The sequence below is a fragment of the Aphelocoma coerulescens genome, chromosome 4, assembly GCF_041296385.1.
Source record: "Aphelocoma coerulescens isolate FSJ_1873_10779 chromosome 4, UR_Acoe_1.0, whole genome shotgun sequence".
Taxonomy (NCBI): Eukaryota; Metazoa; Chordata; class Aves; order Passeriformes; family Corvidae; genus Aphelocoma; species Aphelocoma coerulescens.
The window spans coordinates 4,987,124-5,000,341 of NC_091017.1; the positions used below are offsets into that span (position 1 = coordinate 4,987,124).

Below are 13,218 nucleotides of genomic sequence, written 5' to 3' on the forward strand. Positions count from 1 at the left end.
GAAATGCCAGGCATGCATGTTTGTTTCTTTGCTTGTTTTAAATTCCAGATGGCTTTCCCGACGACTGGCACTCCGGCATCAGCCCTCGCAGCCTCTGTCCCTTATGTGCCGCCTCATGGCTGAGGTGCACACCCTGCAGTGGGGTGCGGCTTCTCCTCGGGTGCTGTGTGCAGTTTTGGGCACCACAACATGGAAAAGACATTGAGCTATTGGAGAGCACGAGGATGGTGAAGGGTCTGGAGGGGAAGCCGTGTGGGGAGCGGCTGAGGGCACTTGGTCTGTCCAGCTGGAGGAGACTGAGGGGAGACCTCGGCATCCTCAGGGCAAGGGAGCGGAAGGGCAGGTGCCGACCTCTGCACTCTGGTGACCAGGGACAGGACTCGAGGAAACAGCAAGAAGCTGAGACGCGGCAGGTTTGGGTCGGATAGCAGGAACAAGAGTTTTTCAAGCGGTGTTTGGGCACCGGAACGCGCTCACCGTGGAAGCGGCCGCCCTGAGGGGACACGCCCGAGGGCGGGAGCGCGGCGCGTGCGGGCTGGGCAGGCGCGGCGCGCGGCGATGACGCGCGCGCTCCCCGTCTCCGCGCGCTGCCCCCTCACGGCGCGGCCATGAAGGCGACGCCGCTCTCCAACTGCGAGCGGCGCTTCCTCCTGCGCGCCATCCAGGAGAAGAAGGTGCGGCGCCGGCGTCTCCCCTCCCTGCCCCTTTCCCTTTCCCGATCCCCTTCCCCGCCGTCCGGGGAGTGCGGCTGTCCCCGGGTCCGCCCCTCCCCGTCCCATCGCATGCCGGGCATGGCGCACTGACCCGCTCCATGTGCGTGTCCTTGTCTGTGTATTCCCGCAGCGCCTGGACGGGAGGCAATGCTACGACTATCGGAACATCCGCGTCTCCTTCGGCGCCGACCGCGGCTGCTGCATCGTGGAGCTGGGCAGGACCAGGTGAGCGCGGGGGCTCGGCCGCGGGCCCCGGGTTGAATAAAACCTGAGGTTCCCAAACCTGCAGAGATCACTGTAAACGGGTTGTGACCTTTCAAGCCTTAAAGTCGTAGTATTTCAAGGGTAGGAGCAAAGAGGAGACGATGGAAAGGAAGGAAGTGGGAAAGGGATGGGGTTTCCGTGATTTAAATTACAAATAATTTATAAAATGCAAAATTATTCCCAAGTTTTCATCCCTTTATTCACTGACCTCACATTTTGCATTCTTCCACTAACCAAACGACCCTTTATTGGCTGTGGAAAAGTGAAATACATGCACTTATATAAATATTTCATCACAGTTTCTCACATGTTCGAGTCAGTTTTTGGGCTTAAAAGACAGGAGTGTGTTCTAATTCCTACATTTGGTTCTTTCAGTGTTGACCAGAGTTTAAATGTGTATGACAGGCATTGAACAAGAGACTGTCAGGAGTGAGAATTACAAACTAAAACCCTAAACACACGCTTTTTTTCCCACATATGTGTTTCGTCTCTCGATTCTTCCTGATGCATTCTGTGACTTGGTGCTTTGTTTACCTTGGCAGGGTTCTTGCACAGGTCTCCTGTGAACTTGTTCCCCCCAAGCCCAATCGGCCCACGGAAGGTGTGCTCTTCTTTAATCTGGAGCTCTCACCCATGGCTGCACCTGGGCTGGAGCCTGGCAGGTAAAGTAGCTGTCTTAAAAGGACTAAACAAGGATGGCATAAAAGCGACTGTAACCGTGTTAAGTTTGGTTTAATTTCATTCCAACAGACAATCCGAGTTATTGGTGTCACTGAACAGACTATTGGAGCGATGCTTCAGAGATTCCAAATGCATTGACACTGAATCTCTCTGCGTTGTTGCTGGTGAAAAGGTAGGAAAACCTCATAATTCCTGGTAAAAGATACGTGTAGTCCAATTTTGGTCTGTTTCTTGTGTTGGAAAGAAGTGCTGATTTTAGGTTAAAGATCCACACATCTGCCTTGATGGGTATTTTTAACTTGCCATGTCTGAAGTACTTGGCTTTGTTGTCATGGCTTTCTGAAGTACCCAGGACCCTGCAGAATGATGCTTAAATCGTGCTGAAGTGCTACATATTTTGTCATAATTAAATCTGGCACAGTGGGTGTCTTGGAATATGCCGAGATCTCTCATCTTCTTAAGCAAAGACCTAAGGAATAGATGCTGCTTCTTTTTATGGCTCAAAAAAAAAAAATGAACTAGTTTTGAAAAAAAATTAACTTCTGTAGAACCAAGCAGTTTTGTAATTTTTGTATTTTTCTCAGGTTTGGCAAATTCGGCTGGACATGCACCTGTTAAACCATGATGGCAACATCACTGATGCTGCCAGCATAGCAGGGATTGTAGCTCTGTGTCATTTTCGCAGACCAGATGTGTCTGTGCAAGGAGAGGAAGTAACTGTGGTGAGTTGGTTTGGTTTTTTTTTTAATTTCCTCAAATTTCTTTGTCATTTTGAAATTAAACACGTTTCATAAATAACTGTATTCTGGGCCAATTCCTTTCCAAGTACACTCCTGAGGAACGTGATCCTGTCCCCCTGAGTATCCACCACATGCCCATTTGTGTCAGTTTTGCCTTCTTCCATCAAGGGTAAGATTTCGAGGTTTTATGTACCCATATAAGGGGTATGAGTCTTGTATACCCACAGTTACTAATATGCAAACCAACTCCTTTGTTTAATTAAGGGTAGTACGTTGCCTTGAATTTCTACTGTTGCCTATATTTCAAAACTTGATTCTAGGACCTATTTATTGGTGGATCCAACTGAACGTGAGGAGCGGGTGATGGATGGGCTCCTTGTAATTGCCATGAATAAACACCATGAAATTTGTACCATCCAGTCCAGTGGAGTGGTTATGCTGGTGCAGGATCAGGTAAACCTTTGCCTTGACCAGTCTTTCTGTGGTATATAAACTGGTTCCTGTGCTGCAGTCTTGATATGGAAATATCCATGGCATTTGGAAGCTAAGAAACCAATTAACTGTCTGATTTTATTGGAAAAGATGATGTAGGTTTAGTCCTAGTAGAAGAGCATAGTGTACCATGCTGCAGAAGGGATGTAGAAAATGCATAGTTTTTGGTATTTTTTTTCCCTGTGATTTAGCAGGGATTCTCCCTGTGAGAAAGCCTGCAAATTATTTCCACTTGTACTCTGAGGGAGAGCTGGAGGCTTGGATTAAGCTTTTGCATAACTCTAAGTGAATCCAGTCCCTCATAGTAAGGTGCCATACTTGGAGAGATTCCTGTGATTTAAATGTTTGTGATTCTTATGATGCTCTACAGCTTCAGTTAAAAACTTCATGCTTTCCTGGTTGTAAAACTGTTTTTTGTATGTGTAACAAACAGATTCTGAGATGCAGTAAAATAACAGCTGTTAAGGTTGCAGAAATAACAGAACTGATTCAGAAAGCCTTGGAAAATGACCAAAAAGCCAGGTGAGTGCTTTGGGAGCGGACAGAAATGGGTGCTTTTAAGAAACGTAGTAAAAACTAATGTCAGCTTGTGGTTTCAACAGCAAATTGTCTTCACTTGTATTTGTTTTGAATAGCAAGGATTTAAATTTGAACTTGGAAAGAGAAACCATTTTTGGGTTATTCTGAAATAGTGTCTGTCACTGAATGACCAGGAAAGAAGGCGGGAAGTTCGGCTTCGCAGAATCGATCCCCAACCAAAGGATCACTGCCTTCAAAATGGAGAGTGCTGCTGTGGACACCAATGACGTAGAAGAGCAAGCTGGAGAAATCATTGCTAAAGCTGACCCTCCTGCTGAAGTGTATCTTTTCCCGGGTATTACTCAGGAGAAAACCAGGCTAGACACACATCTAGGATTCCTCATACTTTAGGTAGCCATATATCCTTCAGAGGAAACATCATCATTATCATACTGGTTTTGGTTCTCTGTTTTAATTCCTTGCCTAAAGTGCAAAGCTGAGGTCAGACCTGTGATTATTACAGTGACTGGAGAAGTGGCACTCTGAACTCCCTGTTAGGGCTCTTCTCCCCCAGCTTAAAAACCACCTGGTTTGCTCAGAATACAAAGAATTTTACCAGCAAACACCAAGATTTTTCTTAACTCCTGCAGTTTTGCCAATCCAGTATTGCACACTCCTGGGACAGCCCAAATTGGGGAAGGAATAGAGAGCTCCTGGGGGGACCTTGAAGAATCTGAGAAGGAAGAAGCAGCAGAAGAGGAAGGTGACAGTGAGGCAGCTACTTTTGAATGTGAGAAAGTGGAAACTGAAGATACAAGTACAAGGAGGGAAACTAAGAATGGTAAGTATTTGTTTTTCTTAATATTGGATCTTAATATTAGATCTTGTTCAATAACAGTTTAGAATTAGAATGTGAAAGGTCCTGAGCAAGTAAAACCATGGTAGCCAATTTGCACATTTGCTAATTCACTTGACCTGGTAATTCTCTTAAAAACTTGATTGCTGTAGTATAGGGAGGGCTACAAATGAATCAGAAACCCCTCTGAATGTTTCTTTTAAAATACTGTGGTTATTAATTACAGGAGTCATTTGTACAAAACTGATCACTGGTTTGGGGGTGGTGGGGTTTGTGTGTTTTTTAGATGAACCCATTGTACTGTCTGACAGCGAGGAGGAAGAAGTTGTCATTCTGGAACCACAGGAACTACCAAGGAAGACAAGGTAATCAGCAAGTGGAATGAGGGGGGGAAAGGAGTTTGTAAGGAGTATTTCCAGGAAGGACAGGATATTGGCAAGGCCAGGAAAGGTTTCAGTTGATCAAAGGGAGTACAGATATAGCTGAGAACAAGGAAGTTTAAATCTAGGCTAAATCTCTGGCCTTCTGTCCTGGGAGGCCAGAGCCTGGCTAGTCTGCAGCTGTCTGAAATGGTTATGGGTATTTGACTCATTCTAGTCCTTCCAAAGGGAGTGAGAACATAAAAGTGGATCTCAATCAGTGGCTCCTTAGAGCTGCTGCAGAGATTCAATGTGCTGCACTAGAGCTGATGTTGAGTTCTCGCTCCAAGAAGCGCAATCTGCTGCTTTATCCCTGCACGAGCCATGGAAACCCTTGGCACCAAGTGTGGTGGGAGGTTGCCAAGTTATGGATAATCAGTCTGTGTTCTTTTGAAATAGTAAAGCTATTCAGTAAGTTTCTCTGATACAACTGTTTACTGACAGAACACAGACCAGCTCCAAACAAGAAAATCCAAGTAAGAAAGCATTTAACAAAAGGAGAAGAAAGAAGAGAACATCTCGTTAAAGCAGTCATCCCTCCTGCAGGAATGCTGTATAATACGGATTTTGGTGTATTATTACTGAGCTTATTTTTGTAGATAATTTTATTTCTTCCCCTTCCAGTATCTGGTTCTGCTTTTATATATATATGTTAAAACTATTGTACACAGATTTAAATAAAAAATGGTGCCTATAACTGAAATCCCAGCAGAACTGCAGAGAAACTCACCTAGTTCAGCTTTCTTTACAGGGGAAAAATCAAATGTGCTGTGATTAAAACCATCTTGCCTCTGTTACTCCACACCTTACCTTGTACTCAAACCGCTTCGTACGAAAATCACCAGAAATGCATGGACTTCACAAACTAGCACAGAACTGCAGTGGAGTTTGTTAAAAAGTTTAATTAAATATTACATGCAACAGACAGGAATGCTTCTCAAACTATATGCAAAGAGTTATGCTCTGAATTTAGGATCAGGCAAAACAAAGAGACAAGGAGGATTCCAAAATACCTGATCTGGGCGCTTTGTTTGCAAACAAGTGACACTGGAAACACACACATATTTACAGAGTGAAGCAGGGCTATTTTACAGGTGACCTCAGTGTTACATGAGCTGTGAACAGGAGAGAAGTTACTGTTGCAGATTTTTCGTTCCCCAAATCGGGTTAAGAACTTAATGTAAGAAAAAAACCCCATATATAATCAAATTGCTCCCAGCCAGGCAAAGCTTGAATCAAGTTGTGCTCTTTCAGAAAGGGACCAACACACAAAACCTCTTTTCTCCAGGAGCTAAACCAGTGCATTTTCTTAGTGTCAGTTCTTCCAACCCAAAGTCACTGTCCTGAGTACAAAAATGGGTGAAGATGCAGCTCCTTCTTAACTCTGTAGTACCACAAGACTGTAAACTTCTTCAGAAAATAGAACAGTATTTTTTTGTACTGCTCTTTCCCTCTTCCCACATAACATCTCATCCCTACATTCTTTAGAGCCTTTAGGTGGGAAGGCCTAGGAGTTAACCTGGATAGGCTTAACAGTAGTACAGTACAACGTGGGATATTTTGTTCAAAGCTTAGAAGGAAAAGCTGGAATTGTCCCATATTAACTTCGGAAAATTACAAGGTGGAAAAAGACAGTACTTATGAGCACAAGCAAGAGCTGCCCTGAGAAAGGAGGAACTTGCCGTGCTGGGCAGAGATGCCACCTCCTGACTGAAGATTTTTTGTTAGGCTGCAGAGGAAGTCATGTTGATAATGGTGAATATAAAGCTCAGGCAGCTTGGAAGAATTTTTCTCTGTGCTATGGGAACAGTAAGGGAACAACTTCCATTGAAACTTGAGCACAGCTCTTTGATTAAGCACTAAGTTAATACTAAAACCCACTGAAGTCCTTTCACCTAAGTATTGCTACTTTTTTTCTGGAGAAAATAATTAATAATCTTGCTTTAAATGACCCTCCAATGTTCATATTTCTCAGTGGTCTTGGAATACACAGAAAGGAAGGGGAAGGCAGAACCCAGTTTCCCAGGAAGAGCACTGTGGCCTGTTATCTTCAAGTAATAGCTGCCAGTCAGCAGTGCCAGTTACCCTTCCAAGGTCACGAACAGTGAAAAACACATTCCTCCCTGTATAAACTCCATCTCCTGCAAGGTTAAAGTGTTTCCAACCCCAAGCACCAGACATGATACACTGCACAGGCTGTCCCAAGTTGGTTTTAACATTTCAGTGGCAGCCTACTGAAATGAATCTAAATAAAGGCTGTTGGCCAATGAAATGTGGTTCTTCGCTGGCCATCAGACAATGCATAAAAGTCCAAGTGCATCCTGAGAAGCTCAGATTGGCCAAAAAGACCACTTCTGCTGCATATTTTGACCAGATTTTTGACCACCACTCAGCTCCATTGGTTTTGTAATTGAGGTGGTTCAGGGAAGGCTCCGGCAGCAGCACAAGGGTGGGGGCAGTGTAGTAACTTTGTAGTTGCTGCGGTGAGACACAGAGTTGTGTCTCAGTAACACCTGCTTCTCAGCCTGACAGATGAGGATTTTAAAGAAATTACTTCAAATAGCCCACACCCTAAGAGCTGTTGGACATCTGTGAGGAGCTTATACTGCTGGTTGCCCAGATAACCAGAGAGACAACATTGACTCAACTTCAAGTCAGAGGCACAGGTTTCACAGGGCAGCCCTTGCCAAAAGGCTTTAGAAATGAATGCCAGTTTAAGATGGCAGTACTACACCTCAGTGATTTTAAGCCATTGGCAAAACCATTAACATCATCAGATAAAAAACCTGTTTATTAGCCAACCTGGAAATGGCTTAATTCGGCCCACTTCTGTGCACTCGCTGCTTTACACACAAACAACAGCAGGTACAGGGCAGCATCACTCCATTTACACAGGCTGAAGGTAAACATTCACTTGATCTAATGCTGATTAAATGCCAGTTTGCTCATGTAACAGTTCCACAACTAAGGAAAAACATGGCACGTTTTTGTTGTGTGCCACAAGCTCCTCCCAAGCATGAGGGGTGTACAGAATTCATGCTGCTCTGCACACAGCCCATCCCTGCCAGAAGACATTCCGTGCCCTTGAGGACAGAGCAGCAGTCCACCCCTCTGAAGTTTAATCCCTCCACCACCCCTAAAGAGGTACGAGGCAAGCAGACTGAGGACTAATTTTCTCAGTAGGCATCAATGGACTTTTGGGACAGCCAACACATCAGTGGGAACTCTCCATGGGTTTTAGATTAGTATCAGTTTTACACTTGGACTAGAAAATACCGACAGCAAGACCATTTTCTGCGTAGCGGAAGTGCGAGGTATGAACTGGTGCAGGAGTTTTAAACTGTGCAGTTCCTGCAGCAGAGCATTCAGCCTTTCCCTGATGAAGAGCTGGCACTACATTATATAGCAATTGGGGCATGTCCTAAAGAGCCTCATGAGTCGGTTCCAGCAAGGAGTTCTCATGGCCATAGCTTCTTCCAGTTTTGTAGCCATTAAGGCACGTTTTGGATCTATGCTAAGTCTCAGTTTAAACTAGACAGTATAAAAATGCTACTGATACTCTGTGGAGTCCAAGTGTTTCTTATCCAGAAGGAGAAAAAGCCCTACTATAATAATGCACTGCTAATATTAACATTTAGTCTATAATTAGATAAGCAGTCTCAGACTTCATGTGGCCTGCATGGTTAATTCTGTGCCTGAAGAGAACATTTTGATAAAAACACAGCTAAAATGCTTAACAAGATTGCATGTACAGAAGATTTACATTAAAACCACATGAAACTAAACTTCATAATTGAAGTCATCAAAGTCTGTATTCATATTCTGAGTGATCATATCTAGAATCCTAAACCATGTTTAAAACTGTACATCATTTCCTGGTAATATACATCTGTTAAAAAGATCAGTCTCTTGATTATTACAATAAGTTTAGTGTGTCTGGTGGGTCAATGAGCGATACTCCGTGGTACCTAGAGAGGGAAAAAGAGAGGCAGGATGTCATCTTGCTCAAGTGCTCCCTGCCATGAAGAGCAGCATAACTCACGGCAGCGAAACACATTTCCCACCAGGCAGGAAACATTCTGGGGCTTGTTGGCTGCCATGCCCCACACAGATTTTTAGGAGCATTAGGTATCACCAACTGTAGGAATGTCAAGAAAATTCCTCCAGTTTCTACCCGACAGTTCAGACAGCCACAGAACACCAAGTACTGCTTTACAAACCACCGTGAAGAAACCCAGGGAGCCTTGTCCCCATTTCACTGAGGAGGTGGATTTGGTTAGTTAAGTCTGCCTGAAGACTCAAAAGATACACCCACACCCCGCCAGGCAGTTACACGTATGGACAACTCAGGTGTTAACATCTCCACAGATACTCACTTGGTACTCTTGTACTTTTCCCGTATGGACTGTTGTGTGTGCTGGGCTGCTCTGAGGTAGGTGTTGTGTAGGTCTATGAGGCAAGGCTTGATGTCTTCAAGGGTGTAGCCAGTTACTTTGCACAGGGATTCAGGCTAAGGGGAAAAAAGAAAGGGAGAGGGATATTTGAATGTTGCTGTTTGTTTATGCTGACAACCAGTGGTGGAGTTTTTAGCTTACTGTTGGAAACATATTACCCACCCATCCCATTTTTCAAATACCTCAGGGAGCAATCCCTAATTAACAGGCTAGAAGCACAGAGGGGCTGCAATTCCTGCAGCCCAGACCCAGCATTCAGGACTGTGTACGAATACACTGAACACACAGGGAGGCCTGTGAAGGCTCACACTGGAGTGCTACATACCCAGGTTTGTCCAGTGAGTGTGTAGTCTGCCAGATGGAATGCTGCAGCAGCAATAACTGATGGCAAGTATTTCAGGTAAGGATCAGCATCAATTAGACTCAGCTCTCCCAGGTACTACAAGGGAAATGAGAAGGGAATCATCTTCTACAAAAGTTAACAGTTGCATTAGAACCCCAACTTAAGCTTCCAATCCTGCCATCAGTTGGAAGGACAGCTTTTATTAGTTTACACCTACTTTCTCTTTAAGCATCTCCTGCTGTCAAACAGCATTCCACCACATACTTTACCAGCACATTTTATGTTTAGGGACACGTAACAACTAAAGGAAAGAGTGTGGTCAGGTCTGACCTTTGCACAGTGAGACAAAGGCTTCTGTTTAGGAGCTTTGGTACCTACCATACAGATAGGATCTATTATAACTTAAGATGAAATGTTATCTGTGCTCTGCTCTGGAAATTAGCCTCTGGATTTAGAACTTGCTGCTTGATGAGGGGAAAACCAAAACAAAAGTCCTTTTTTGCCAAAGTGTGTGGTGGGGTAGGTGTGGCAGCTATAGCTAAGAGAAAGGGAAACACCTATCCAGCAGTGTAACAACCCCCAATTTAAAGTTCATTATCTCTGCCTGCTCTGACCAAGGATGCATGCTTTAGCCGAGCAAAAGTGCCAGCCTCTGATAAGAATGGAGTATCTCAAGCAGAAAGTGGCAATAGGAGTATTAGTTTCCAGCAGTGGGGCACTACTTCTGGATAAGCACAGTTCATAAGGTGTATATATGTTATATATGTGTGTGTGTGCAATACATATCTGCAATAGAACTCTCTAATTACATGGGCTGAGCTAATAATTCTTACATACCATTGACAGGCTCTCCACTTTAGCATCTGTCTGCTGGTGTAGGAAGTACTGGGTGAGGAACTGGTTGATTGTTGGAGCCGCCAAGTCAAACGACAAAACCTTCAGAATTAAGTGCTCCATCCTTAGGACCTGCTTCTTGGTGTAGGTGTCATCTGTGATGTAGACAAACTCAGCTACTTCAGGAGGGTAGATCTCTTCAAACTTTCTGCCAGGAGAAAGATTTATGAGTAAATAACTGAGTACTAGAAAAGCAGATAACCACCAACACTTAATGAAATGCTCGTTTAAATTCTGATTTTGGAAGGAGCTGGGCACTGGTGCCAAACAAGTTTGCTGCAGTTGGTTCAGTAGCTCTTGAATCAGCAGAATTTGAATTTAGAGAGCTACAACAGCATGATAATTTAGGACTAAGGAATTTGGGACTTAGAGTTACTGAAACCCCAGAATAAGCCATTAACCTAGTAACTGGGGCAAGCACAGCTTTCTTTTCACATCCCTTATGCATATTCCCTCAAATACTCTTTAGATGCCAGCTGCTGCATCTGGAAATAGCGGATCCTCACTTTAGGGGCAAGCTACAAAGGTAAGTGCCAAGCTTTTAGGTGGATAACTCCTGATTTTTATCCCAGTATGAAGCCCTCCTGAGTCAGTCCTGCTCTAGGCAACAGAACAGCAACAGCCACAAGATTTTCATCTGTATGAAACCAGCAAGTGGAACTTGAAACGAAGCAATTTCACTTACGATGCGAGCAGCATAGCTGCAGTACCCACAAGCTGAAGTTTTCCTCTCAAAACAGACATGGAAGAAAGAAACCTATCAATGTAATTTACAGCTAAGTGCAGAGTTTCATTCTGTAATTTGTATTCTTCTCCAACTTCCACCAGCCAGTCCACAAGAATAGCCCGCATGTTGTTTGTGATATCAGGTTGCTTCTTCATGTAACCTATTTTGGGCTTGCATTTCACCTGTAGGTTTAGATGACAGATAAAGTTGAGTTTGGATCACATGCTGGTAGAGAAGCAACTGTTCAAATTCCATTTATCACAGCTTAACAAATCAGAAGTAAACACTGGTGAATTTAGGATCAGTAAGTTCTATTTCTGTAATCTTGCTTTCCAGCTTGCGCATGGCACAATCAACTTTATCACAAAAAACCAGTCCTGTGCTCTTATTTCTCCCTTTCTAGCAAGCTCTAATTTAGTCACTGTCATGATAACTCATGTTCAGATGCATTTCTCCACCCCAAACTCTTCCCCCATGGGCTGTATGCAAATAGGAAGACAGAAAGCAGCTCACCTCCATTTCCCTCAGGTACGTATGGATTTCGCTGATATAATCTGGCACGTTATTAACGTTTGGTGCTTTCTCTTCTGTTTCTGAGGTTATTGAAATATCCATAATACTTGGAGAATCTAAGCAGAGCATAACAGCCATGTTAAAATGGGCACCATCACACCACTCCCTCACAGCACAGGGAACCTTGTGCAGGCTCAGTCAGCTGGACTAGGAGTTGAGGAGGCTCTACAGAAGTCAAATATTACGGCAACAGGAAAGTTTCCCCTTCCCCCTTTCTCTTCTTCCCGCCAAGAATAAAGGGATGGAAAACTCCCTTGCAATTATGTAGTGCTCAGTAGACCCTGTGTTACCTTGTTACATAGATGCGGGTCCTGTAAGCTTAGACTGTGGTTTAAAACAGGGCTAGAATGCCAGAATTTTTTGTAGATCCTGCAGAAGTGGATCACAGTAAAATCACCCCTCAGACATTCACACGCATTACAGGAGATGGATCTGGCAGTTCTCTGGCAGTTCTAATTTTTCACATACTGGGAAGAGTTCAAAACACTTGCAACCACTACAGAGTATAACCCGGGAGAAAAACCTATTACATCTTGGGATCTGCCTGGGTAAGGCCCCCTTCTAACTCTGTAATGGCAGCAAAGGGTGAGGCTTTATGGGTTGCTCTTGTCTGTAATCTGGCTTCTCTCATGAGGTACTGATAGTTAAAGTTATAAAGAAAAAAACTGCCTAAAAGAGCAGGGGATAAGAACACAGCAGCTCAGCTGGATTGAAGAGCTGTTGTATCCTGGTGGCAGGCTCAAAGGAACCAAACCAGCCCATGTCCCAAACCACAGCCCTCCAGCTGGCTCTGGAAATCTGAAATTCCCTGGGTGAATTCCTCCACGCTTCCCGGGGGCAGGGCCCTGAGGGGGGAGCAGGTGGGACGCGGCCTACACGGCGCTCAGGGCCGGGCAGCGCTGCCGGGGTGTCACGTACCGAAGCTCAGCTCCATGGCGTTGCCCAGGGGGGCCAGGGGCCGCCGCTCCCCCAGGGCACACACGGCCGCACGCAGCCCCAGCGCCGCCTCCTCCTTCTGCCCCGCCGGGACGCCCCGCTGCCGCCGCGGCTCCCGCTGCCCATCGGGCTCGTCCACATGGATGGAGAAGGGCTGATGCTGCTGCAGCCCCGCCGCCGCTCCGTGGCCCTCGCAGCCGCCCCGCGCCGCCTGTGGGGAGAGCGGCCGTCAGCGCCCGGCCCCTGACAGCTCCCGCCGCGCCGAACCAGCGCTGCCCCTTCCACATCCCCCCGCGTCCCGCGGCTCCCCCCTCACCTGCAGCGGGATCCCGGCGCGGTGCTGCGCCCCCCGCAGCAGCCCCAGCGCCACGCGGGTGCCGGCGGCGGGCGGCGCCGCCGCCGCGGCTTTGCCGGCCGCCGGCGGGGGCACGTTCTCCTGGTTCTCCTGCTCCGCCAGCATGGCTGCAGGAGGAGCGGGGGGGCACAGCGGAGGGGACAGCGGGGCGACCGCGGGGCCGGAGCGGCGGGGCCGGGGACGGGCGCGCCTGGAGCCGCCCGCGCCGTTCAAGTAGCCCGCGACTCTTGAACCGCCCAATGGGCGCGCGCT

At 46.0% G+C, this 13,218-nt stretch overlaps 2 protein-coding genes across 2 annotated transcripts; one reads left to right on the forward strand and one right to left on the reverse strand.

Moving 5' to 3' along the window:
• The first annotated feature begins 564 nt into the window (after nt 1-564).
• EXOSC9 (exosome component 9) lies at nt 565-5,387 on the forward strand. Its single transcript, XM_069012591.1, has 12 exons — nt 565-674; nt 844-938; nt 1,520-1,639; nt 1,728-1,830; nt 2,243-2,380; nt 2,485-2,567; nt 2,719-2,851; nt 3,324-3,412; nt 3,604-3,750; nt 4,060-4,250; nt 4,552-4,630; nt 5,129-5,387. Exons 1-12 carry the CDS (start codon nt 609-611, stop codon nt 5,208-5,210), a joined length of 1,326 nt encoding a protein of 441 aa, XP_068868692.1. The 5' UTR covers nt 565-608; the 3' UTR covers nt 5,211-5,387.
• Nucleotides 5,388-5,566: 179 nt separating this feature from the next.
• CCNA2 (cyclin A2) lies at nt 5,567-13,161 on the reverse strand. Its single transcript, XM_069012592.1, has 8 exons — nt 12,928-13,161; nt 12,594-12,822; nt 11,616-11,731; nt 11,061-11,284; nt 10,319-10,523; nt 9,464-9,577; nt 9,061-9,194; nt 5,567-8,652 (listed from the first exon to the last, which is right to left on the reverse strand). The coding sequence occupies exons 1-8, from the start codon at nt 13,069-13,071 to the stop codon at nt 8,601-8,603; spliced, it is 1,218 nt and encodes a 405-aa protein (XP_068868693.1). The 5' UTR covers nt 13,072-13,161; the 3' UTR covers nt 5,567-8,600.
• Between the last annotated feature and the right edge of the window lie 57 nt (nt 13,162-13,218).